This window comes from Embiotoca jacksoni, unplaced genomic scaffold (assembly GCF_022577435.1).
Source record: "Embiotoca jacksoni isolate LCO1_2020_lvr unplaced genomic scaffold, fEmbJac1.0.p SCAF_7, whole genome shotgun sequence".
Taxonomy (NCBI): domain Eukaryota; kingdom Metazoa; phylum Chordata; class Actinopteri; family Embiotocidae; genus Embiotoca; species Embiotoca jacksoni.
Window position 1 is genome coordinate 10,349,533 of NW_027185425.1, and position 27,708 is coordinate 10,377,240.

The window sequence follows — 27,708 nt, forward strand, 5'->3', positions numbered from 1 at the left end:
GCCGATATCAGGACAGTCCCAGTTAATTGCTGGCATTTCCCCATCATGGGTTTACTGGACAGAAGCCCACGGGGCCATGGAGTTAGAGGGGGGGGGGGGGGCTGGTCTTATCCCAAAAATATAATCATTTGTATCCCAGAAGGAAACAAACAAAACAACCAAACAAGATGCAGAAAAGACATAATGACCAACATTAAAATGAAGAGGCATTAAATGACCAGAAAGAGACAAATAAAAGAATTAAAGAGACGGAAACGAAACGGCAACAAAACCAGTGCAATGCAAACAACCTCAAAGAAATGTCCAGTATGATAGACAAAAACAACACGAAGATAAGCAAAATAAGCACAAAGAGACATAAAACAACAAACACCAAATGCAAATGACCACAAATTGATCCAAAACTACCAAAGTGAAACAAAAAAGTGACACAAAAAGAGCAGACACACAACAACCAAAATTGGGCCACAAAATGACCACAAAGAGATGCAAAATGACCAAAATATGACCATAAAGAAATGAAAAATAATGCAAAACATCTATAAAATACATATTTGGAGACACAAAAAACTGCAGGGTTTGGTTGGTTTGCATCTCTTTCAGTTTGGGTGTCTTGCTCCTTTGTTAGGGGAATGGGGACCCTTTTACTTTTGGCTCCAAGGGCTCCTTGTTTCATAATATGTCTATGGTCCCCATAATCATAAAAGAAAATAAGAAAATATCTCAAATCTTTGCAACATACTTTGTCCAGCATGTCCTGCTTTGGATAGCTGTAACAAAATATTTTGTCAAAGAGTAGGAGATAGAAAACAAGGGAGTTCAAGTCCCTTCCACTCACATTTTCTTCTCTTGTGTGTTTGATCTTCACTGTTTAAATTCATCAGCTGAAAGTAGAACATTTATCTGGGCTCAAATAAAATCAGACTTTTAAGGTTTGTAGCTGTGAGTAGGATTTAGTCTGAAGGTCAATCCTGCTCCAACAGGCCACTACAGAGGGAGTGAAGTGGACATTTGAAGGCTGCACTTTATATGCATGGAGAATGTCATAGATATACGAGACATCTTTTATCTAGAAGTTCAACTTTTGAAGCTAAACATATGAGCATATTCTTTGATCCTGAATTTTACAATGAGGCTGGAAACATAGACATCATTTAAATAATTTAGAACCAAGTAACTGAACCTTTTTATGGAAAAATCACATACATCTTCAAACATGCCAGGAGGGGATCTTTAAACAGGGATGTCTCTGTAGGAATGCTTATCTATTAATCATAGAAGCAGCTTGTGGTTGAGCAGCATTGTGACATTTAGCTTCAGCTGTATGAAGGTCACCTACGATGAACTGGATGTAGAGGAACCCCCTGCTCTTGTTTTACAGCATAAAAAACGGATTTATTTCATGACATCAACAGGTTTGTGAGTGTGTTCATGTGCTCTGCAGGAGGGCCAGATAGCACCTCTCTTCCTTTATAATTACATTCGAGTCACGCAGGTAAGCACTTGTTTTACTGACAGGCTAGTTTCTGATGGCAGCTTACTGCTATTTTAAATGTATCTCCAGACACTTAAAACCATGAATTCCACCTGCTGCACAATAACACATATTTCAAGCTTGTTTTCCTTCTCCAAACAGAAATTGTAGCTTGAAATTATATTCCCCTTTGTTTGATTTGTACAATGTGAACCAAAATTACACAGTTTTGTTTTTATTTTTTAGTCATATTGTAAAATTACTCTCTTTTATTTGTCATTTTCATAACATGTTTATATTTTCCTTTTTCTGTAAGGACTTTTTTGTCATTGCCTTGTTGTGACTGTTCGTCCATCAATGTCACAAACTAAAAAACAAAACCCTTTACTTGTGTCTGTGCCATATAGCTGCATGGACACATCTTCAAAGACGTGGCTGCCGCATCAGAGTCAGTTTGGGTTGGTGGGTCAAGCGGAGGTTTGCTGTGCTGGACCTGGAGTTTTAACCCCAAGTGAGTCAGTTTAGCCGAGAACCAGTCAAAGTCGTCTCTTTTTTTCTTCACTGTCAGCTTTGCGAACTGTCATTGCTCCGTTTTTTTCTCCAGTCTGTCGTGGTCTAAAAAGACTTTTCTCTGTTATATATGTTTTTGTATGTCCCCTTTAGTCTGCTGTTTTCTCTGAAACCCATCGACACCACTGTTGCCAATGGTTAATGAAAGGTTTAATATTCACTCCTGCCTCAGCTGTGCCACTGATTTTTTTTTTTTTTTTCCGTCTGCCATGGCTTTCCAGTCCTTTCCAGCACTACCAAGCTTAACAAAAGTACCTCAGTATATTGAGGATTTTTTTTTTACCACTCAATCCTCCACTGGAGCATCACTCACCCTCTGAGCCCTGCTTTGTCACTCTTCCAGAGTTTTATTTTGACATCCTCGAGGTTTGATAGCACCATTCGCCTTTTATACCGGCTTTAATACTCTCCAAGTCTTCCTCCTTACTATGCTCTCTTCACTTCCCCAGATGAAAGCAGACATTTCTGCTCCCTCCAGGGATAAGGAAGCGAAATAATTTCTGTTAGTTAGCGCAGTGCGTAAAGCAGTTGTTGTTGTTTTTTCAAACATTAAGACTTGCATAGTAATGTTTAGGAGTGTTGGCGGAAGAAACATACAAGAGGCTGTTTATATTGTGAGGAGTTAACTTTATTTTGAGCTGTGATGTGGTGAGATAATTCAGAAGCATCTCAGTACAGTCGGTGTTAAGAGTTTCATATTGCTGCTTGATCTCTAGAATGTCATTCTCAGCTTTTTAATTCGGGTCTGCTCACTTGCAAGCAGAGCAGTAATGCTTCTAAATACATTAGTAAAAATGAAGGTATTTTGACAGAGCAGTGCACAAGCTGCCAACATGTTCCTATGGTAACTAGGCCACACTCCCCTTGGTTAGTACACACACACACACACACACACACACACACACACACACACACACACGCACACACACACACGCAGGCAGAGGGACAGGCAGAAGTGAGCAGGAACGCTGGAAAACACACGTGATGGAGAGCAACTTCAGATTGCTGAGGTTACTGTTCTTACGCCTTCCACAGCTCACACGGCGTTTCTATATTGTCTTGGTCTTTAGAAACAGCTGTTGCATTGCAGAATGTGGGAAGTCACTTTCTTTGTGCGCTTCGCCTCCCGTTCGTCCAAAAATATCTGTCCGTTTTTCAAGCCGATCGCAGGTTCTTTCCCGTGGCTCCCTGGCGCCCACGCTGCCCTTGCTTCCTCAACCCCTCCACCCACCTCTTCTTTTAAATCCTACAGCTCTATCTCTTATGTGCATTTTACATTTACTTCTTTACAGTCCTGTTTCTAAACATAACACCGGAGTGGCTCTGCACACACTCAGAGTTGCCACTTGTCATTTTTTGGCACAACTTTATTAGGCGTAAGCCCAACAAGTTTTTAACCTGTAGTATTTAAAGCATTATTAACTTTGTACTGGCAGGTTGGGCTCATATAATGGAGCTAGTTTGAAAGTGCTAACTCCTCTATGTTTTGGTCTTCAGTCGAAAGGGTTTTTAATTGCATTTAACAGCCCTAATGTTTTTTTCCACTTTGCATTGAAAAGCACCAGGCTGTGCATGACCTGAACATTTTCCATAAAAAAAATTGGATTCTGTAAATGCCAACAGTGTATGTCTCTGTGCACTCGGCTTCTCCAGTGTCATTCTGTGTTTTGTAAATCACCGCTCACACTTAAACCATGTCAAACCTCCCGGGGCGATGCTGCCGGCCTGTCAAAGAGCCATGAAGTGGATGCAGTGAGGTTTCGCTCCTGTCAGTCATGCAGGCTGATTGTTTGGACAGCTCGCTGTTAATGAATGGCCTTAACTTTCTACACACAGTCACACTGTCTGTGGTTTTTTAACAGTTGTGACGCTGATTGAATTCATGATTGTAGATGAATTACTTTTGACTCTTTGACTGTCGATCTTCTACAAGCATTTAGATTTAAGCATCTGCTTGAACAGTCAATTCACGCAATTGAAAATATAGTTTCTCACTTGCCTCTTGGGATGTCTATCCATGTTAGCACTATTTTAGATTTTTACATTTGATAATAAAGTAAATGTAGATGTTAACTAACTCAGAAAAGCTTTAATGTAAAGTTATTCTTTAAACACCAACAGCAAATTCACATTTACTTTAATAGATTAATCTTTGTAAATTTGGTGTGACGGTGACATCATGAAAGAACACATTCTCTGAGGTGCAGCTTCTTTCAGTTACACAGTGATACATCACAATATGAAGTGTCACAACAGCAAAAGGAACGGCAAGAAAAGATGTTTAATAACCTTGTATACCTTGTACTCTATGAGCATTCAAATTGACAAACATAAAACAAAAGTACAAGCTATTTTCTATACCCAAATGTCACAAATAAAGTGAGGAGACAGGAATTTTTTTTTTTAAAAATGATTGAATATAAAATTACACTTTAAGAGATGGAATCAGGTGGAGGGTAAAGCGGCATTGAAAGCAATTATTATCGATATAAACAAAACATGATATATAACTGAAGAATTAAATATGTCTAAAATGAGAGGATAGTTGTTGTTTTTTTAAACCCTGTGACAACACAGTCAACCCAATATTTTGATGCACTTGGAATGCTTTCAAATATATGAACATTTAAGATTAAACAAGTGAACAGAACCAAGAGTCTAAAACATTTTACAGTAAATGTGCACATGTCATGAATGAGATGCAATACAGTCATGAACTGGCAAAAAAAACCCTGAACTGTCAGCAGTTTTTCCATGTTTTTCTCAGTCGTTTGACCAAATGTAATAAACATGTATTCATTTGATGAAATTTTGGGTAATGTTCAGCCACAGTTCTCTAAAGCGCAAATTTGAAGTTGAGAAAAGTCGTGTATGTGATACAAATAGCATGTTTAGTTCGGCTACCTTCACATGTTGACGTACATTATGGGCATTTGAAGCTGTCGGAAAGAGTGCAAATTCCCATGCCCTAATTACCGGTTGGTTGTTGACGTGAACAGTATTTACTAGTTGGAATATGGCAATTACGGAGTCTTCCATATGACATGAATGCGACATCTGCCCCAGCCGGCCTGTTTGTGAGTCACTAGAGGCTCTGCGTTGTCAGATGCTCCAGACCAGACGTAACTAGATACTATGTGTGTGATTGGTTACTGGAAACACTGTCGCTCCAAGTCAAACCACTATAAACATTATGGTTTGTCACAACAAAACCAAATGTTTTTCTCAGGACGGTCAGCTGCCACCCTCAATGCAACAAATTGAAAAATGTAAACACATGATTTTGTCACACTCATAACACTGAAACAGCATAAAACAATCTGAATATGACGATTGTGAAACAACACTCATCGTTTAGTTTTTCATCCTGAGTGAAAATGCTCACAGATGCTTTTATTTCTCATTATAAATATGTGATTGAGATGCAGAGTGATATTAGAAAAAAACATCCATAGTGGCATAATTCTAAACTCAGCTGGTACATATGTTAATTCTTTAATGTTCATAACAAAAAGTAAGTCATCATTTAAATGTAGTGATTTGATTTTACTTTTTTAAATACCACAATGCACAGTGTATTTTCTGCATTGTGTTTATATTCAGCTGAACCACCTTGAAACCTATATATTATTCCAGGAGTATTGTCTGTGGGAATTTGGGCCACAGTTTTATTTTTTTGAGTCATAGTTGCATCTCAGAGGACACATGCTCCAAAATAACATTCTGAACAAATGAAACTGAGGGACTGTTAACAGCTTTTATATTATGTGTGAAAACCTGTTCACATTGCATCTTGGGACTTGCTTTCTGATACAAAAAAAAAAAAAAGCAACTCCAAGCCAGTGAACAGGCAATACTGAAGGTATTAATATAGTTAAAGATTCAAGTTTTCTCTCTTGATATTGATTGAGTACCTCATCTCTGGTTATCTGCTCATACAGAATAGCAATCTCATACCTGTTCAGCACACAAGTCATGCTAGCGGCATGACTCTATGAATGAGTGACAGTTTGTTGTCAGTTGTCAAGCTGATCTGCTGCTTTGAGATCGAAGTATCTCAACAACTATTACAGGGATTGCTATGTACATTTGTGGTGCCAGTGGTGAAATGTAACTAAATACATTGCCTCAAGTACTGTATTTAAGTACAAATTCAAATTTGGACATTTTGATTGTTAATTTCCTGTTAAGATGAAGGAATAAATGCTCCTTGATGGGCTTCGAAAATTTGCCAATATATAAACTATTTAAAAATCCTCTTGGATTAATTGGAAAATGTCTTAAATCTACAGGACTGTCAGTTTCTGAGCTTGTTGCTGTTTCAGTGATTTGTGGTTTCTTACTGGACAGTGACGCTACAAACATGATGGTTTTATTGTATTAGATTAAACTACCCAACAATATGTAAAGTAGATTAATTAGCCCAACATAGAATATCTACAGCAGTAAAATGTACATTAATGCAACAGTAATTATCAAAAAATATGACGTATAGCAATAAAACATTGACAGGGAGCATTTACTGCATGGTGTACTTTTATTTTTGATACTTAAATTTGAAGGATAATACAACAATAATAATAACAACATATTGCTATGTAATAGTAACGTTTTCAATGCACAATTTTCACAATTAGTACTACTGGAGTAAAGGACATGAGTACTTCCTTCAACACTGCGTGGTCCACAGATGATAATTCCTGTGGTTCACTTTGGTGATCCTCTGACTTTCTCTCGTTTCTGCATTTGACATTTGTGGTTCTGAGAGAAACATCGATGGGAGTTGTTGCCCTGAAATTTGCTGCAGACATTCATGTTCCAGTCAGGATGAATTGTAATTACTTTAGCAGACCAGTGACTTTTCATCTGAGTGCTATCATCAGGCCAATACTGGTGACCAAGTACCTGCAAAACTCATGAGCCTCACTAAACAATGGGTTCGCACTGCGAGGGCACGCTGGTGTTAGCATTTAGCACCGCTGCAGCTAAGTGCAGCTTGTTAACCAACATTTTGAAAGTGTTGTCCTATTATGTATGGTACCATTAGACCTGGGATTAGTGTGCTTGCGCTGCTGTACTGAATTAATTTAACTGGTATCAGAAACACTGAATTGTTTCATGGCATTGCCGAAGAAAATGTCTTTAATGCAGATCAGTCTCATCATGTTGGATACCAGTCAGCCTAATAAGGTCGCTGTAGATGCAGAAAGCGATCCAGTGGATTAACGGTATGGTAATAATTGTTTGATGATTGTGTGCTTTCGGCTCAGTGGAGAGTTAACGTTGGCACATTATGTGGAAAATATCTGCAGTGAGAGTTCACGGTTATTAAAATTCGACTTTCTGGTTTGTATTGATAAGGCTGCTTATGTTGTGATCACTTTGTTTGAGAGATGGCACATCTTTACACTGCATCTTTTGATTTGACTTTAACAGAAAATAAGCATCCTGTGAAAAGGGTAATGATGTTATTCAGGTTTTTTTTTTTAACAAAGTTTCCAAATATGTCTTAAAAAGGCATAGATATATATATGTATATGTGCTAAAGGTTGAGTATGTTTCTCCAACACCCACTCACAGTCTTCCTCTTTCTGTCTTTCTCTCCCTCTGTATCACAGTTAGCTAGAGGCTGTTGCCGCCCACACGCTCCGTCCTGACAGCAATTTACATTCAGAATAGCCCATGTGAACACATCCATGTGTTCGAATGTGTCACGTTTACTTAGATCACCGCATGTTGCAGGTGACCGCTTTAGTGGCAGGTGGAAATACGCTAAATATTCCTCATTCGGGGGGGCCATATGATCAATTTGCTTTAGCTCTGCCTTTGAGAAGTGTGAGTGTTACAATTCAGCCCCACATGAAACACAAAAGGGACCGAAATATTTCCTCCAGTTGAGGAAGATTCCCCCTCGTGGGCAGCTGATCACTCGCATGTCTGTCAGCAGAAACGCAGAGCTGTGCAGCATGTTACTTCGTGTTTTTTTCTCATCATTTTTATTGTGCGGTCGTGTGCCAATATCTTCCACAGTTCAAGTAGAAGCCCTTGGAGTTGTTTCCATGGATACCAAACAATTATCTGGGATTCAGAATAGAACCTGGAGAGTAGCCTATTTACAGGCTTTTGGTACGAGGAAATCATTGATTCTCTGTTGCAAAGGGAAAAACAGCTCCGCAGGGTAATGGGTGATTTCTAAAAAAAAAAAAAATAAATAAAAAAATTGCCCCAACAGATAAATTACTGGCAGAAATAGAACGGAGCAGAGCAAATATCATCATAAAACAAGATCACATTTTTAGCTTTTCAGAAAACCAACCTATGGATAGATCAGTGGGATTTTATTGCACGTTCAATGAGCTCGGAGAGATCACACGTTTGGAGGTTATTGCTGTTTGCACAACCAGCTTAAAAAAAAAAAAAAGGCATAAATATAGAACAGAATGTGACTTTATTGCTTAACCTGAGTTTAAAGAACATCTTAGTAAGGACCACAATGTACCTTCTGACATGGTTCTTTCCCTCTCGTATTGATGTTTTATTACAAAGGCTGAACTGTGTGTAGCTGGAAATAGGATAGTCTTTCTGGAGGAAAACCTCATTCTCACAGGTATGAGGAGGGAATAAGTAAACTTTGTGTTCCACAATGTCCGTACAGCAAGTAAAGCTTCCAGAAGCAGCCTCTTTTCGCGGTAGTTTGACAATCTGGGAAATATGACCATTTGATTTCTTGTAGATATCTTACCATGCACATCTGGTAATTAAACATAAAGCAACAGCCAGGAGCTGGTTAGCTTTAGCTTGGCTCAATGGAAACAGGCGGAACTGGCTCTGTCCAAAGCGAACAATAATCTGCCTTCATGCACCTTTAAAGCTCACGGATTAACAAAGTATATCTTTGTTTGTTCAATCCGCAAAACGTTCAAGTGAAAAAAACGGCAAGTAGTGGTTTTACCTCGGGTTATGTGCCAGACTACTTAATAGCTGCGGACTGACATTGGTTCCCTTTTGGACTGAGTCAGGGTCGCAGTTTCCCTGTTTCCAGTCTTCGAGCTAAACTAACGCTAACTTGCTGCCGGTCGTTGCTTTATATCTAACTGACAGATATCAAAGTTATATCTGCAAGAGTAACTGCAAGAAAACGCATAACCTAAACATAAAATCTTCCTTTAAATTTGGTGACAGGAGTACATAAAGTATATTCCTTCATTTTGTGGTTAATTAAAGCTTTCTTACTTTTCTGTTATTTGTATGGAGAGGGTTATTGAACAGTATTCACACCGGAGGATGCTCACGCTCCTGCGCATTGACTTCATCTTTCTTGGTAAACACAGTAAGTGTAGAGAAAGCATCAAATGCGATTCCCTAAAGATAGTTGCTCATACTTTTATAGATCCATCACCCTGTTTAAGAGTTTGCACTAGTCTAAAGTCAGACTAGACCACAGGTTTCAAGATGACTCATTACATTGTGAGTCTTCCTTCCAATATAGTTCTCAGGTTTTTGCGTCATTTTCCACTGGCCTTGGATACAAAAAAGTTTTCCGGTGGCAGCTGATGATAAATAGCTGTTTTTGTCGACAACATAAATGTTTCTTTCTGACTTGTGCAGTGTTCTTTGTGTCTTTTTTTGGGGGGGAAGCGAAGGGGGCTGTAACTGTATGTTCCTGTTCATGTTGTTCTTCAGCTTAAGCTTCACTGTGCTGGTATCTTGTGAAAGTGTGTGCCCTGTCATGTTTTCTGATGCCGTTCCCTTGACCGAAGCAGCAACTGCAAGGAAATAACACAAGCAATGAGTAGGATGAGTAATAACATGTCAAAATGTAATGAGATGTTGTGTTTAATTTAAGGAAAATTAAATGTGTTATTAACTCTTTAAGATCATATTTTTAAGTGATAATTTAGTGCTAACCTCAAACAATTAATTTATTTTTGCTATTACAGAATCAAATTACTGACCAGTTGGAACATTTATATAATTCTGTTCATGACATCATGTTGTTTAAAAATGCCACAAAAAGGTCAGAACACTTTGTAATTGCATTTTTACAGATTAAATTTGTTTAGGCCAAATCATTTATTTGATATTTCTGTCTGGATGAGATATAATTGAGATGAGAAAAGATGTCTTAGGATGTCTTAAGATCCTTACAGACATAAACGTCACATAGTATAATGAAATAATAATGAAATAATCTCATAGCAGCCAAATTTCAATTTGACGTCTGTTGTCACAATTCTTGAATGTAATGTGAAATTACTACTAAATTGACTCAAGCAATATTTCAATATTTAGCCTTACAGCTACACGATAAATTTGAATGGCGATAACTCAGCAGATATAAGCCAAATTCTGTTGCCATTTTGCACAGTTCACACTTGTACAAAACCCTAATGTCTCCATTTGGTATTTAAGATCCTAATGATGCAGTTAAAACTTCCAACTATAATAAATTTAAATGTATGTGTTTGTCATTAATTTATCACTTTTTCCTTGTTGCTTACTTTTGTTACCATTTCCTCAGACCAATCTCGCAGGGCAAGTTTTGCCTCTGTAAGACAGTCAAGCATGGAGACCCCTCCCAATGCGACCCCACAGCCCTTCAGGCAGCCGGTGAGTAAAGTCATGCGTGGCAGACACGGTGGATGATGTAAGCTTTCTGTTTACATAGAAAATATTTTTCTCAGCCCCGCTGTCAACTGCTAATCGACAAAGTCAATGCAATGCTCCTAGAACTGCGCTGCCCATATGAACTGCAATTTTGTGTTTGTTTGTTTGTTATGTTCAGAGTTTTCTAAATCGAAGGTTGAAGGGTTCCATCAAGAGGGCAAAAAGTCAGCCCAAACTAGACCGGACCAGCAGCTTCAGACAGATGATTTTGCCCCGGTTTCGGAGTGCTGACCAAGAAAGGTAAATATTGATGGATTCATATATTTCCTGGTCAATATTTTGTTCGTTGCATTTAATTGTAAATGATTATCAATAGGCAGCTGTCTCGGTGACAACAAGGAAAACACCCTTCCAAATTTCTAATTTATTACAAAAATGTTTTGGTGAGCACAATTCATCGTGTATTCATGTTGTTAAAAGGCTGGGGAGGCCTGGGTTTCAATGTGATAGAGAATTTTGATATGGGAATCTATAATCTATAGACATGAGGCAATTTCAGTGCTCTTATGTTACAGTTTGTGTTGTGACATTGTGTGAGATCATGCAGTCATGACAAAAAAATACCATGATCACAACATGGATTAGAATGTGGGAGGAAGGTAAAATACCCAGAAGAAATCTGTAAAAACCCTGGGAGAATACACGATGTGCACGTAGGAAGAAGTCAAGGCCCTGAACATTTTTTAATATCTTTTTCTTTTGGCATTTAGCCTTATAGCCAGCTGGCGGTGTAGCGCCTCACAGGAAACATTGTGAGAGAGAGATATGAGTATGACATTTAGCAAACATCCCCTGCTGGAGTTGAATTGGAAACTTTGTGAACCATGAGGTCACCCCCTTCATGAACTGCCCCCCAGTCGTCATAAAGGTGATGGATGCAGTACATGTAACTTAAATAAATCTATTTATACACTTAAATTGGGAGCAGAGTTGAGCTTTGGGCACTACTCAACCATCAACAACCAAATCTGTTCTTGCCTGGATGGCTGACAACCTGCTTTTGTGCACTGTGTGTTATTTTGGTGGGTTGTCTGTGACTACTTTATGCCACAAGTGCTTCTGGATGAAAACCTCTCACCTTTGCTGCTGAAGGCTGCATTTCTCTTTGAGCCATTAGTAGAACATTGATAACGTCACTACCCTGCTTCAAGGCTGCCTCTTACTACCGGGCAAGCTGACTGACAAGCTGAACCGTCATTTCACTACAGTCTGAGGTTTTGCTGTTAAAGCCTCACTTGGTGTGGTATGAAGCCAAAATGTGAGCAAATGGTGGAAAAATTAAGATGGATATTACTAATGCGCACGTCATAAGTGTCTCAGTCATGACACCTAATCTTAGTGTCTTTAAAGGAGTTGTCTTAAAGGCTGTGTGTAGGGATTAGGCAGATCTGTTGGCACAAATAGAATACATTATTAATAATTATTTTTTCATTAGTGTGTAACCACCGGAAACTAAAAATTGTAGAAAGTCTTTTGCATCTTTCTCAAGTTTCGTGGCCTCCGTAGATCTTCTTACACGCTTGCAAGAGGAGAGTGAGGCAATGGGATATTCAGTTGGTTTCAATATGCAACCTCACCAATAGATGCCACTAAATCCAACACACTGCTTTTTTTTTTAAGAGCAAAACCAGCAGCTGCCTGTTTAGAAAAAGGTCACACAGATTTAGGGGGAATCTGAGGAGCTCACATGACATCCTTCACTCTGACCGTTCCTTATCAACCACTTTAATGGAAGCAAAGCCTGGCTGATTGAAGGGCATCGTCTTTAGTGATGCCTTGTTTCATATCACTCATTTAACTAACTTGCTAACTTGGCAGCTAACCTGGCTGTTTTACATAGTATGAAGTGGCGTTGGCTCGTGCTGCAGACCACTTTGTTTACACAACATAAAATTTAGCCATGTTTCACGTTTTCAGGTTTTTGCCTTCATATGGTGCTGTCAGAACTTACAAACAAACAGAAAATAAATGAAAAAGATTAGACTCATTAAATTCTATTGAATGTGGAGAATGAATTATCACTACATGAAAAAGGTTGGTTCATTTTATGTCTACAAAATAGATTAAACAGTAGGAGAATAATTATATGCACATTTATTTAAATAAGCTCTTTTCCTCTCTGGAGTCATGTATTTTTTATCAAGTTTTCATTTATGTGAATTATTTCAGATGATTATCGCCCTCAGGAGGTTGTAGCTCAGCCTGTTGTTATATGAATGAAGTAACCCTTTTTAAACATTTTGACCTGACAAACATCCAACTGGGCTTACATTTTTTTCTTTTTAAATAAATCTGTTTAGCCATTCTGAATATTGCAAAAATAGGAAGACTTGTTAAAGCTAGTGCAGTGTTGGTCGAGGATATTAATTTCAATTGCAGAGGAATCGCTAGATTGTTCTTCCACTTGTCACATCTGTGTGATTTCTACCTTCCGATCACGTCAGGAAGCAATAACTTGCAGCTCCAGAAGCTCTCATGACAGCTTTTCATTGTTTTGTATTTTGAAGTGAGGTCACGTCCCGGTGGAATCTTGCTTGCATTGTGATCAAAATTTTATGCAGTCCTCACACAATCCAGTCACGATGCACATATGGGAAATACAAAGATGTAGAGAGGGAGGAAGTAAAAATGTAATGCTGACAGTACACATTTTTCTCTCGCCAGCGGAGATGCATAATAGACATTTTTAGGGCAGGTGTGGATGTCCGATGCTCAGAGATAAGGACGTTTAGCGGAGGATGTAAAAATCCTTTGTTCTGAAATGCAGGGTGAGCTTCAATGCAGAAGCCCAATTCAAATGTCAAAAGGAATTATATATTAACCCAAGGGGTTCAGTGGAGGCAGCACTGACTGACGGCGGTGGTGGGGGAAGGCTTAATGGTGTTGGGGTTAAACTGATTCTGCCTCAGTCAGCTAGCTTTCTCCTCCAACCGCAGCCGTGCACCGCTGCCTCAGACAGCTGCCTTCACAGCCTGCTTCCAGTTCTGCCCACACGCTTAATTCACAGTAATGTTAAGTTGACTTTGCTTTAAACCCACGGCATCCAACTTCACACCCTAGCTTTCCAGCGCAGCTGCTCTTCCTCTGCTGCCAAGTTGGTTTACCAAAGCATTTGTCAAGTGCTGCTTTCTGCGATGACACAGTCAGCTCCTCAAACTAGACGATTCACTGCACCTCTGATCAACATTAAATCTGACCTTAAATCAGGGCACCCCATTTCCTGCATAATTATCAGGTGTTTCTTCAAAGCTACTGCTTTTTTCTCGTTTCTATCACCCCACAGTCCCCTCATTTTCTCTCCCATGTTTAAAGCCGGTGATGCAGCTCCAGCTATTTGATGCAATACGTACTCCACATTCTCAAATCATTATTCTTTAAAGATAGTGTCACAAAGCATTGCATTCTCCTGTTCACTTTCTAACTGAGAGTTAGATATTGATACTATTCTCAGGTCTGAATGGTATGAAGGCTGAACCAGCAGTGGATTAGCTGTGCTTGGCATACAAGCTGGAGATAGGCAGAAACAGTTACAGTAGCTTCATGCAGTTAACTTCAAGCTGCCTATGATGACCTCTACCTCAAACTTAAACTCGTCCTATTATCAATTTGTTTTTGTTTTTTTGTGTTGATTAAACGAACAAAATTTGGAATAAATTGTTAATGTGTGAGCTTTAGAATATCTGTTCGGGAGGGTTTGGAGGGGGGGTTACTTTAGACCAGTGATGGAAGAAGTACTCATATCCTGTACTCAAGTATAAGCACCAATACCGCAACTACTTGTATATTTAAATACTAATTTATATCCAGTTTTATATATAGGAACAGCAGATAAATCTGAGGGGTTGTCAGATGATTAGTGGGAGAAGAAAGAAGAATAAACAAAGTTCTGATACATAAATCTGTTTTCCGCTTTTGTACTTTTTCTCTAATCTTTCATTTTTGGTGAGATATTGGCTCCTTTTAACATGTGGTAAGTTTAGAGGGAAAAAAAAAAATCTGTGTTTGGTGGAGCTGTTAACAACTCATAATCATCTGAAATGTCACATCAAAAGCCCAAAATGTTGTAAACCATGGTTTTAATCTTTAACAATATGTTGTATTTTAAAAGCTTGTTAATTTATCCATTGTGCCCAATCTTCTGAAAAATAACTCATCGTCACAAATGTAGTAGAGTCGAAAGTAAAAAAAGATTCTTTGAAATATAGTGAAGTGGAAGTATAAAGTAGCATCAAATTTAAAATAAACAAATAAAGTAAGAGTACCTTTAAATTGCACTTGAGTGCAGAGCTTGAGTATATGTACTTAGTTACTTTCCACCACTGCTTTGGACAGAGAAGCTTTCCCCTCAGTTTCAAGTATCCAAACTAATAGTTAAACAGCAGTTGGTTGTGGCTCCTTATTTGTATTATTTATATTTAACCAGTTACATCTCGCTGACTTCACATTTTCAATTTAATCTTTTCCGAAGGTAGATTCACAACATTTCAGGAATAGTTGTGACATTTTGTGAAATATATTTGTATGCCCTTACTGCTGATTCCACTCCTAATGTTAAGCTAGGCAAATCACTTCTGATTAGCATCTAACACTTGACAAAATAGAGAAGAATCATATTTTCCAAACTGATAGTTTAATAATTTTATGTTTTGCTATAGAGCGGGAACTTTGCCCTCCGTATCTCATATCTCTGTCTGCCAGAAAATCAATTCCCTGGTTCACATTCAATCTCTATTAACTTCACCTTCGCTTGAAAAGCTACAGCTGAACCTAAAGGGCAGACACTCACTGGCTGAGATGGTGCCAATAATATGTTTAATTTAGTTTTCCTCCTTTTTCCACTACTCTGAGCAACAAAATAGTTTTCCTTGGCACATTTTTTTCTTGTGACATGCTGACCTTACTTAGCCTCAAGTACAGCCTCGGTTCACCTTTCTGCCTCCAATTCCACCACTTTCCTTGACAGAGCTGCCCTCTTCTAAAGGTCACTCAATGATTGGGACATAATTCCCCTTCCCATCTTCCCTCCGTTTTTATAACTACCCGGGAGTGTTTTATCACACTGAAAGTGCTCAGCTGCTTATCTTCGTTTACATTTTCGCCCCACAGTTGGCAATACCAACATTACGTTGGCTTTTTTTTTTAAATATTTTTTTTATTCTTACGTAGTCATAGGAAATTAAAGAATTGCATTTCCAAACATCACCACAATATGAGCCACTGTGGGTTATTTCCTAACATACACCATGAGTCACTTGAGCCGAGTCAATAGACCAACCTGCAAACAAAAGAATGGAAAATCTGGCGGTTTTAATGTTTAAAAAACAAAAACAAAAAAACCCCAAATTCATTATAAAAGGATCAGGCCTCAAAAATCGTACTGAAATTGCAGGAGCAGGAACACACAAGGCTATTTGAGCTGCAGTGACTCATGTATTATATGAAAACACCAATATAATCATATCTGAATAATGAATGTGAGTTTATCTCTTCTTCTTCTTCTTCTTCTTCTTCTTCTCCTTCTCCTTCTCTCACTAGGACACGCTTGATGCAAAGCTTCAAAGAATCCCACTCCCACGAGTCCCTACTTTCTCCTAGCAGTGCTGCAGAGGCTTTGGACCTAGTTTTGGATGAAGATGCCATAATCAAACCTGTCCACTCTAGCATTTTAGGGCAAGAGTACTGCTTTGAGGTGTGTTTCTTTTTTTTTCTTTCTTTTGAACCTTTTCTTCTTCATTGTTTTGCCAGCCAACTGATTAATTTATTTTTGTTTTTTTATATAACTGTATTAATGTAACAATTCAGGTGCCACTACAAAGCCACTTCACACTTCATGCAAAAATACTGAAACATTTGGTAGCTCTGTCTCCTGTTTTTGTGTGGTTTATAAAACTGTAGAAAGTGAAGATCTGTGGGTTTTGGACAGGTAAAAACAAAACAAGCTATTTAAAAACAGCTTGGATTATTGGAAATTGTTTTGGTCATTTTTCCCATGGTTGGGCAATTTATAAATTACAGATAAATGTATTAATTGAAAATAAATCGCTGTTGCCATCTTGTTTTTTTTGGAGCCAGAGGTGACAATATTTGGATGAGTTGGGGAGGAACAAGGTGTAGATTTGATCATAGATCTGACTGAGACTGGGCACTCTCCCAAACATACCTCTGTTTGTGGCCTAATATCTAATTTTTTATGGAATTATTTTCAGAATGACCACCAAAACATGGATCAGAAGAAGTGACTTTAGCAAATGACACCGTAATGACTTCTGGAAACTATGTATTCACTTTGTATTTCATGAGAGAAGTTGACATTTTGGGGTATTGCACAATAAAGCACTTCAGCATTGGCTTCTCATTTCAAACCGGGAGACTACGTTCATTTTTATATACAGTCGATGGTTGTAGCCATATCAGAATAATTTTAATGACCATGAATACACTAAATTGGGAAGTTTTGTCTGCAGGTGACCACCAATTCAGGGACAAAATGTTTTGCTTGCCGTTCAGCTTCAGAAAGAGACAAATGGATTGAAAATCTGCAACGAGCTGTCAAACCTAACAAGGTAGATTCAGTGCAGTTGATTCCCCCCCCCCCCATTGATTCATTCATTATGATCCACACCCAAGTAATCGAGGGTGTAACATTAAGGACAGTTATAATGCAGTAACAGAACTCCTCGTTTCGCTTTCAGGATAACAGCAGACGGGTGGACAATGTGCTCAAGTTGTGGATCATCGAGGCTCGAGACCTTCCAGCTAAGAAACGCTACTATTGTGAGCTGTGTCTGGACGACATGCTGTATGCACGCACCACCAGCAAACCCCGAACCGACACCGTCTTCTGGGGCGAGCATTTTGAGTTCAACAATTTGCCTACCATTCGTAGCCTTCGTTTGCACCTCTACAAGGAAACGGACAAAAAAAGACGCAAGGTAAAGACGCTGTCTACGTGAGCTCAATAATGCTGTATGTATTCTGTCTTTCCTGTCACTTATTGGTCTAAAAATATATAGTATATAAATGAAATGAAAATAATGTGTTTTTGGCAAACTAGGAAAAAAGCACATACCTTGGCCTTGTCAGCATCCCCATATCCAGCATCACGGGCCGGCAGTTTGTCGAGCAGTGGTACCCGGTGATACAGTCCAGTGTTCTGTCCAAAAGCGGTGGTGTTGGAAGTGGCAAAGTGATCAACGCCTCACTGCGTGTCAAGTCTCGCTACCAGACAATGAACATCCTTCCAATGGAGCTGTACAAGGAATTTGCCGAGTACATTACCAACAACTACCGAACACTGTGTGCAGTTCTGGAGCCGCTGTTGAGTGTGAAAAGCAAAGAGGAGGTGGCGTTTGCGCTGGTGCACATCCTTCAAAGCACGGGGAAGACAAAGGTAAACAAAGGGTCAAGTGTAACCTCATAGCATGTTGTTACAGCCGACATAATTTCTCACGCTGTTCTGTTTGATCTGCTGTTTTTTTATTCCAGTACATTTTCAATAAAAATACCCTGTCCTTTGTGTGAGTTCCAATGAACTGCAAATGTATTCTCCTCTCAGGAGTTCCTGTCAGACATGGCGATGTGTGAGGTGGATCGATTCATGGACCGTGAGCACTTGATCTTTCGGGAGAACACACTCGCTACGAAGGCAGTGGAAGAGTACCTCAAACTGATAGGTCACAGATACCTCAAGGATGCTATAGGTAAGGCTGCACATCCCTGCGTTTCATTGTCTCTCCGACGAAGGCTTAATGCTGAAATGTGTCAAAGTTTGTTTTAAAGTTTAATATGACCAGGCCGTGATAATAGAGATTTTTTTTTTTTTGTATTTTTATGTCAACATGTATCTCTACACAGAGAAAACCTCAAACAAATCAGTTTTGAGTCCAGAAAACTCTTCTACCCAAACATTTTCTGAAATTATGCGAATTTGAAGTTCAAAGCAAATCCAATATTTTCATGAACTATGCTCGACGAGGCTAAATTAAGTAAGTAAAGTAAGTAAGTAGTAAAAACAGCCAATGCCATTAAGTATAAATTATTAATGATGAGATTGTTTGATCTGCATTTGTGATGTATATTTGTGACATTTTCTCAAACTACTCTTGTCTGTGATGGCCGAATTTTAGTACAGGAGAAAAATAATTTGGATCAGTTTTTATTCTCAGTAAATTCAATAGGTACAGCACGTGCAGTTGTGTTCTGATCCACCTCTAACTGAGCTTAGAGCTGAATTTTATATTGATGTGTTTTTCAGAAATGTGATGGCAATGCGATGTTCAACTTTCAGGTGACTTTATTCGAGCCTTATATGAGTCTGAGGAGAACTGTGAGGTGGACCCCATGCGCGTGCCACCATCAGTCCTCGCTGACCATCAAGCCAACCTTCGAATGTGCTGCGAGCTCTTACTCTGCAAGATTATCAACTCTCTCTGGTCAGTTTTGCCCACATTGTGTCCCCAGAAAACTGTATATACTATGTATGTATATCTGCTCTCCATGTGTATCAATTGGTACCATTTGAGGCCTAAAACAGCCCGAGGAATATAACTTCCTCTCTGGACTCCATTTTGCTCATTTCAGTTACTTAAATGTGCAGTGTAGGAAATTCAGAGTCTTTCTGAGTTCCCACAATCCCTGAAAGCACCATTATTTAGCAAAACTCGGTCAAAGAAAAACAAGATTTGCAACTGCAAAAATATCTAAAACAGAAAAATAAGATAAGACACTGGAAAAATATTCTATTCAAACATTTATCAAACCGTCAAAAAGATATAAAGTGAAGCAAATAATGTAAATTTATTCAAAGAAACTACAGAATTTAATAGTAAATTTAACAACTTTTAGAACACATTTTTAGTTTGGTTTAAATTAATAAGAAGCTTTGCATTTACAATTTTACAAATGTCAGATTGGCAGATTTTGCATGCTCTTAATATCTCAACAAAAATCACTAACTACAACACTGAAACTATAACTGTGTAAAAAATGTTGAATAAACACATTCTCCATTTGAGCAGGGTATGGTGGTCTGATAATTTTCCATATGTTTCAGTCGCCTGACCTTGAATTTCTGCGGGCTTCGGATAAGCCCCTGCATTTTATCTTGCCGTTCTCCTTGACAGTTGCAATAAATTGGTATTCTTGTTTCAGCATATTTCCCCGGGAGCTGAAGGAAGTTTTTGCCTCGTGGCGAGCCAGGTGTGCTGAGCGTGGAAGAGAGGATCTCGCTGACAGCCTCATCAGTTCCTCCCTGTTTCTCCGCTTCATGTGCCCGGCCATCATGTCGCCCTCCCTGTTCAACTTAATGCAGGAGTACCCCGCTGAACGCACGTCCCGCACGCTCACACTCATAGCCAAGGTGATGCAGAACCTGGCCAGCTTCAGCAAGTGAGTGCCTGTCTTCACCTGTCCTCTCACACCAGCTACACTCATTCGCGTTTAGATTTGCACACATCCAACGCCTGTGCGAGGTGAGATGCATGTCACAGAATAAGAAATAGAGGAAAAAGAGGCTCGCAGCTTTGACTGCGAGGGGTATAAACTGTTACGCACCCACAGTGAGCTCTGAGCCTTTCTGCTGCGACACATTTGTTCCTACCTTCAATCTTCACCAACATGTTGAATATTATAACAAATTCTTTTGGTTTTAAACAGACTCCTGGGATTAAGACATTAAAAGTTTGGCAGGAAGTACATGGTGGTGATTTACAAGATTTAGTTGATAAACTTTTGATATAACAACTCTAATGGTGTCACGCCTGTTACAATTTTAGTCAATCGTTTACCAACCTGGCGTTGCACTCTGCTCACATTGAAGTTTTCACTTATTAGGGTGCAACGACGAGAAATAATCCCACACTGGGCGAGGCCAGACCCTATCTGTTTACGCTGTGAATTCGTGTCCAGTACTAGCAGGCTACTATTGAAATTAACCTTCCACTATGTTAATTATCAAGTAATCATTTAACTTAGAGAAAAACAGCAAACTCTCTCACTGGAGAAGCTGTTTTATATTGTTGCATATTAAACTTCTTTGCTTTTGAATCTGACAAAACAATTAAGCCATGATATCACGTTGGGCTTTTAGAACTTAAATGACTGCATTCCACTGGTTTCTGAAAAAAGACCAAATTTTTATATGAAAAAAAATAACTCGGATTCACTGATAACGAAAATATTCATTATTTTAACGATGGCCCATCAGCTAGAGCTTCAGGAGTCAGTGGACAATTTAGGAAAGATCAAAGAGGCCATTCACACCTGCCGCCAAAGACCCTCTTTGAAAAGAGACCCGGGTTGAATTGGACCCTTCCTACTTGTTTTCAGGTGATCAAAGTTGTTTACTTTGGTTTTGTGAAAACAACTGAGCCAAACATTGACTGATGACAGCTGAGAGGTGCAGTTGAAAGCCACTAAACTGTCCCACAGTTGAGCACATTTTGTCAACTTACTGTTACAAAGGTCATGACTTTGACATTGAGTGTTTTTACATGCACACTAGTTTCCCAGTTTATGATGAGTGTTTTGGAGCGTGACACTTGGAGATGTTAGCTGGAGCTCTCTGACAGAAGACTGAAATACTGCGTCACATACTGTAAGTGTAAATGTGTTTGTAGGAGTTTGTAAATTCATGTTAAAACAAAAAAATAATAGGTAGCTAAATGCTCAAATGAAAGCTCTAATGGCAATAGTAAGGTTAATTTTTACTGTGTCTTTATTAATAATTAGTAAATAGACAAGCTAAATTAAGCAGGTAAACTGTAAATGCAACAAAGTCTAGAAACTAAACTGAGTTCATCTTGCACATAAAATCTATGCAAATAAAACACATACTGTAGATAAACAAGAACATTGAACTTGAAAAACATCTCAATGTAACATATGAATAATACATTTAACAAAACATACACACTGAAATCAGAATGATAAAATATCAACAAGAAAGGGAATCACTGTCCAAATACCTTTAGAAAATATTATGACACCCGCTAAAGGAGATTTTAATTGACTTTAAAGATGTAAAAGTTCAACTCCTGCCATTGCAAACTGTATGAGATCTATTAATAGAGTGCAGCGTGTGTCCACCTTCTTCTTTATCTTCATAAATCCTGTAATTGCTGTCTGTAATGTGTACAGATTTGGACCCAAGGAGGAGTACATGTATTTCATGAATGAGTTCCTGGAGATGGAGTGGGGATCCATGCAGCAGTTTCTCTATGAGATTTCCAACATGGACGCCGGAGGAAATGCTGGAGGGTTCGAGGGCTACATCGACCTCGGCAGAGAACTGTCCATGCTCCACAGTTTACTGTGGGAAGTCATGGGCCAGCTTAGCAAGGTAGGTGGAATAACTCGATGAGTAACTGGACCATTAAATTTAACATTTAATATGGTTTCCCTCTCTGGCTGAAAAATTTAGACCGTGGAGCGTTGGAGAATAATGAACTGCAGTTTTATATCCATCAGACACAGGATGAATGTAATTTGAACTGCATAAAATCGGAGGTGTAACTGGCTTTATAGTATCAAACTCTTGTGCTTGCACTGCTAATCTGTTAATTCAATAAATTATTTTCTGTAGCCGTAATATAATTAAAGTTATAAATATTCTATCCTCAGTCCTAAATTGCCTCAAAGGTTTACAGAAAGCTTTTCATTGCTCTATTCTGTTTCACAAATGACACTGACTTTTATGAATGTAGTCTTGGACCCTGGCACATTTGTCTGGGATATATTTGGCACGAGAAAATGAATTTGTATGTATTTATATATATCTTTATATTTGAATTTGAATTTGAATTCATCATCCTGAAAAATATGATCAAAGAACTGAATTTAAATCACAGGATTACAATTGGTAATATTTAACTTGAATAATTGTATTGAAAAAAAAACCACAAAAAAAAGCACAATTTGAGTTTGGAAGGGAATTCCAATAAACTTCAAACTGAATGGAATATTATGAAATTGAATTAATTTGCTCTTAAACTGTCCTCATTTGGGAACTCCTGTTTAGAGCCATGTGAGTTTTGTATTTTCTTGATTTTGAAAACCTGTCCATCCTGTAGGATGCTATCCTCAAACTCGGACCCCTGCCACGGCTGCTGAATGATATCAGCGTCGCCCTGAGGAACCCGCAGCTTCACATGCCTACAAATCACCAGCCTGACCGGCCCAAGGACAGACTCTTCTCCCGCCCATCTTTCAATCGTGTCATGTCCTCCGACTTCCAAAGCCTTATGATGCGTGACTTAAACAGGTATCTTCCCGTGGCTCCCTGTTGTTTCATATTTTTACTGTTACTACTTCTGGACATTGAAATTGGATTCAGCAACAAAGCCAGAGTATACTGATCCCTGATGTGGCTCTATCAAGACAAAGTGTATGGTCATTATTGCAAATATGCACCTAACCCCCATAAAGACACATGGGTGCAATTAGCAGTAACACACAGAAAGGCAAAGAATACACAAGGAGTGAGAGTTCAGTAGCTCAGAACAACCGTGGTGTATTTCTAAGAGCCCATAATGCCAGTGCTAATGCACCTCTTCAGGCTTTTAAAGTATTTTATCAATCAGTAAGTGCCAGCACCATCTGTTCCCAGACTCTCCCACCCAAACCTCTTTCCACTGTGTTTTAATTCATTTCAGCACTCTGCTGTTGTCAAGAGACAGTTACTCCATTACAGCCTGTTTAAATACCAACTCCTTAAGTAAGATAAATAACTGAAGTAATATCAGAGGACTCTGTAGCACCTACTTTGCGTTTGTTTTGCCCCTCCCCCCCCCTCTCCCGCCCCTTAAATATTTGTCTGTTGGGGACCAAATCTGCAGCAGTAAACATGGAATTTAATGAGAATGGCTTAAATCTGCTGCAAGCAGGTTCGAGAAAACGGAGATCAAACGTCTCGGAAATTAAACCAACGTGAAGAACGACGCACGTGCCAGCACGAATCCCAGAGGTGTCACGCTATAACTGACAGGATGGAGTCATGCCTTCTCCTCACTGGGTTTCCATTCCACGTGTTTTATTATGCAACAGTTACATAATTAAACGTGTGTAATTCTTGCATACCATAAAATCATATAGACAGGAGGCTAGGGTTAAAAAGTCCTGTGATTAAAACAAGGAATACGGAGTGTTGTTTCACTTGTACTCTGTGTTTCAGTCCTCAGGCCTTCATCAGGTAATATTGGATTGAATTTGATGGTCTGCAAACTGAAAAACAAATAAATCAGGTGCACATGATTGACAGTGTGCGGAAATTGTTTGGTTTCTTCTCACATTTCACAATAACATGAGAATAGAAACAGGACGATGCTCCTGTTGTTGTTTCAGATATTTTACCCTGTTCATCCTCAAAAACCAAATGAGCCACTTTGTTTACATTATTTCACTTGAAATGTAATATTTCAAATCTGGCTAAACAATTACAGGAGGCACAGTTTTGCTGATCAATTTCTGATCAAATAACAACTTGTCGAAATTATCTTTCCGTAACAGTAAGGCACAAAATGACTGTGTGGGTTGGAAATAAGGTACAAAAAGAGCAAAACACATACAAGCAAGTGGTGATTATTTTTCTAGCTTCTCCCCTTTATTTGCTTCTTTCTTTCCTATGAAATATGTTTGTCGTAGCCCTGCAGGCCTCTAAATTATTCAAATGTAATTTGAAGTGGAAAAACACTCTTTGATTGAACTATTCACACCTTAAACCCAAACAAGCTAAGATGAGAGGTTGCGTGGAGATATTGCCTCTCAAAGAACACAAAAGGTTGGGAGCCACTGGCCTACAGTTCCTCGCACTTCCTTGCCAATCAGATCTTTACTGTTCAGTCTAATTTAGGCATAACAAACTCCTATGATTATATTTCTCTTCATAAGGTTCATGTACATTATTTAAAATCAAATGGAATAATGCAAAACAATAAGGATTGCATATTTATGAGACTAGCCATTTGTAATATTTCTCTCTGGGGTGTATCTGTAGTTCCATAGACATCTCTCGCCTGCCGTCCCCCACGACCGGAGTGTCAGCTGTAGAGTCCCTCTCGTCCAATCTGAACATGAGGCGTCATGCAGAACGAGACCTCCGCTCGTCGAGGGAGGTGTTCTACGTGACCCGCCCACCCCTGGCTCGATCCAGCCCCGCGTACTGCACAAGCAGCTCGGACATCACAGAACCGGATCCAAAGGTGCAGCGTCAAACCATCATGTACCTGTTTATGTTCTCTCCAATCTTGATCCTGCAGATTCCTATGCCGACTCTGCATTTATTATTTGCATCCATTGTTATGAAATATATACAAAGTGCGAGAATATCAAGATTGGCATCTGATTTGTCTTTGGTATCAGACCATCACTGACTAGGGTTCGATTGTACTTGTTTCTGATTTAGTCGTAGTTATTAATACTTTTAAAGATTCTTGAAATTGAAGAAGACATTATACCAAAGACTAAAAATAAATGTTATATTATAACCATATACAGTATAGTTTTTATATGTACCTGTTGAGATAAGTGCATTTATGTAGGTTAGAGTGGGATCTTAAAATGTAAAAGTATATTTGTGTTTGTTTATTGATTTATTTAAAGGACACAGTACATATTGATACAAATTGGAGAGTTGGTTAAGAGACTATTTCCCATCTGTGGTTCCTTGACAGAAGTTACAAAGTCCTAAAATCCGAATATAAGAACATAAGATTCATGAAGTGTAACCTGTCATGAAAAATGTTTTAGTATTTGTGGTTATTTTTCACAAACAATGGGAGAACAAAATTTTCTTGTGTCTCTCAGGTCCACAGTGTAAACAAAAGTGTGTCCATGATGGACCTGCAGGACTCTCGTATGAACAGCATTTCCAACCTGAACTCTGTGGGAGACATGCTCACCTCCTCTCAAGCCTCCATCGCTGGTCTCGGCCACAGCTTCGGGAACCTCGGCGGTCCTCTTCGCATGGGAGGGCATCTGCCGACGGGTTCTGCGGGCTCTGGTCTGAGAATAAGCCAGATGGGCCACGTAGGGGGGCCCACCGAGTCCATCTCCCAGCAACAGCAGCAGGCGGCAGCGGCCATGCATTTCCCCCTCTCTTTTCAGAACCCACTATTCCATCTGGCCGCCCAAAACTCCCCAGCTCAGTCCCAGCAGCCACCTCCTCCTCCTCTTCTCCTCGCCCCTGAGCCTGAGAATGGCCACCACGACTACCAGTCCGCCTTTGGCAACAGTGCTTTCTCCCGCAGCGAGGACTTGTCCGCCCTGCGGTCACAGAGCAGTCTGGTGCAGCCCAGCATTGTCCACTCACACAGCTACAGCGATGATTTCACCCGGCAGAATCAGAGCAATGACTACGCCTGGCACCAGCTGTCGCTGCAGGTGCAGGTAGGAATCTCTCACTTATCCTCACACAGACAGAAAGATTATCTTATATTTTAAGAATGTGCAACAAAGATCTTCTTCTAAAGAATATTTTCTTTGCTGAAAATGCTCAATTTATCACATCACAAAATTATGAGATCGTGGTAATATAGCTTTACTATTTCAGCTGTACAGATTAATATTAAATATAATGCAGTCTGCAATTATATTTATGGATGCAATACCCTTCTATTGGAATTTATCATTTGTTATTTTACTAAAAATGGTTGACCATGCAGTCTCATGTTGCACTAACACAGTGTTTGAAACAGTCATGGAATAAAAGGACTTCTCTTCCATCGAGATAAAAATTGGTCTCCACATTTTTACTGAACTTTGCAAACAATGGCTGAAAGGCTGGTAATTTTAAAGAGAACCATTAGGTGGAGAACTTGTGTTGAATGCACAGCATTCAAAGGCTGCTCCTCATCTCAGATGCTCGCTTTTATCTTTAACTGTCTCTGTGTCATGTTTAAAATAATTCTGCTCACATTTCAAACCTTTCAAATTGAGCAGTTGTTGTTTCCTGCAGATGTTGGTGGTTGCTTGGCTGTCAGACCTGTTAGAGTGTACAGTATGTTCTGCCTTTAATGACAGACATGGACGAATTAGTGGCGTCATACAGTGTTACGTCATATAAACACAGATGACATCAAAGATTAATAGATGAATCGTGTTGTAAATCAGTCTTAAACAGGGTAATTTTTGTTTGCTGTAAGTTTGAATGTTTGGGCTTGAAATTGTTATGGTTTGCAGTTGCTCGGATGCAATACCAAAACAGAGTTTTATCTCTGTTAAAAAGATTTTGATTTAAATTTTTTATTTTTTTTATCCTAGCTAAATTGCTCAACATACTTAGAGCATTGCCATTTATTTATTCTTAGTGTGATTTTAACACCCCGATTAAGTTGCTGAGTTCAGATTAGCATTTGCAGTCCATTTGGTCCTTCATCCACTTTTGTTTTCACTGTGTTGACATTGATAGTTGGGTTACAGAATAAAGCTCAGATCCAAATGAAAAGCTTATGAAATGTCCCCCTCTTGAGCAGCATGATATGCAAATGTACCAGTAACGTAAGGGCTGTTGTTATGCTGCAGGCAACTGCAGCAGAATCGTTTACTCACCAGCTCTGCTGAACTTTGGAGGCTGCTTGACATCTATCGCACTGCGTGTCCTTGTTTCAACAGTGCTGTAAACTCGCTGTTGGTCAAATTGATACACTAAACATTATCAGTATATCAGCCTAATCCATCTCTGTTTTAACGTCTATACTGAATACCAGTCACGGAAAACCTTATTTTTAAATTCATCTGAACACATTTGAACTGAAATTAAACTGTCTCTTTTTTTCTTGAGTTTGCCATTTTAAAATGAAACCGCATTTAATGTACTTTTTAGTTAGATGATGTACTCATTGGCTGCTGATCTATCACACTGATAAGTTTACGATGTCTGTGTAAAATGACAGAGTTTAATAATGCTGTCATGTAGTCTGGAGCTATTTCTGCCCTGCTGCGTGGGCTCTAATGGAACAAACATCACAAGCCTCCTGCTTATTAATACAGATGGTGTAGTCAGG

General features: G+C 39.0%; 1 protein-coding gene across 4 annotated transcripts in view; it reads left to right on the forward strand.

Annotated features, from left to right (window-relative positions):
* LOC138214910 (ras/Rap GTPase-activating protein SynGAP-like) overlaps window positions 1-27,708 on the forward strand; it is a 43,364-nt gene that overhangs the window by 3,619 nt on the left and 12,037 nt on the right. For 2 of the 4 annotated variants that reach the window (XM_069176762.1, XM_069176760.1), the window contains 14 exons: window positions 1,882-1,985; window positions 10,566-10,654; window positions 10,830-10,951; window positions 16,247-16,400; window positions 17,176-17,274; window positions 17,383-17,643; window positions 17,766-18,101; window positions 18,267-18,411; window positions 18,999-19,143; window positions 19,862-20,098; window positions 21,848-22,049; window positions 22,780-22,970; window positions 24,702-24,906; window positions 25,511-26,092. In XM_069176762.1, the coding sequence (XP_069032863.1) occupies window positions 1,886-1,985; window positions 10,566-10,654; window positions 10,830-10,951; window positions 16,247-16,400; window positions 17,176-17,274; window positions 17,383-17,643; window positions 17,766-18,101; window positions 18,267-18,411; window positions 18,999-19,143; window positions 19,862-20,098; window positions 21,848-22,049; window positions 22,780-22,970; window positions 24,702-24,906; window positions 25,511-26,092 (2,868 nt within the window). In that variant the 5' untranslated portion in view covers window positions 1,882-1,885. The remainder of the gene's footprint in view (window positions 1-1,881; window positions 1,986-10,565; window positions 10,655-10,829; window positions 10,952-16,246; window positions 16,401-17,175; window positions 17,275-17,382; window positions 17,644-17,765; window positions 18,102-18,266; window positions 18,412-18,998; window positions 19,144-19,861; window positions 20,099-21,847; window positions 22,050-22,779; window positions 22,971-24,701; window positions 24,907-25,510; window positions 26,093-27,708) is intronic. The other 2 variants (XM_069176761.1, XM_069176763.1) reach the window with 2 other exon arrangements.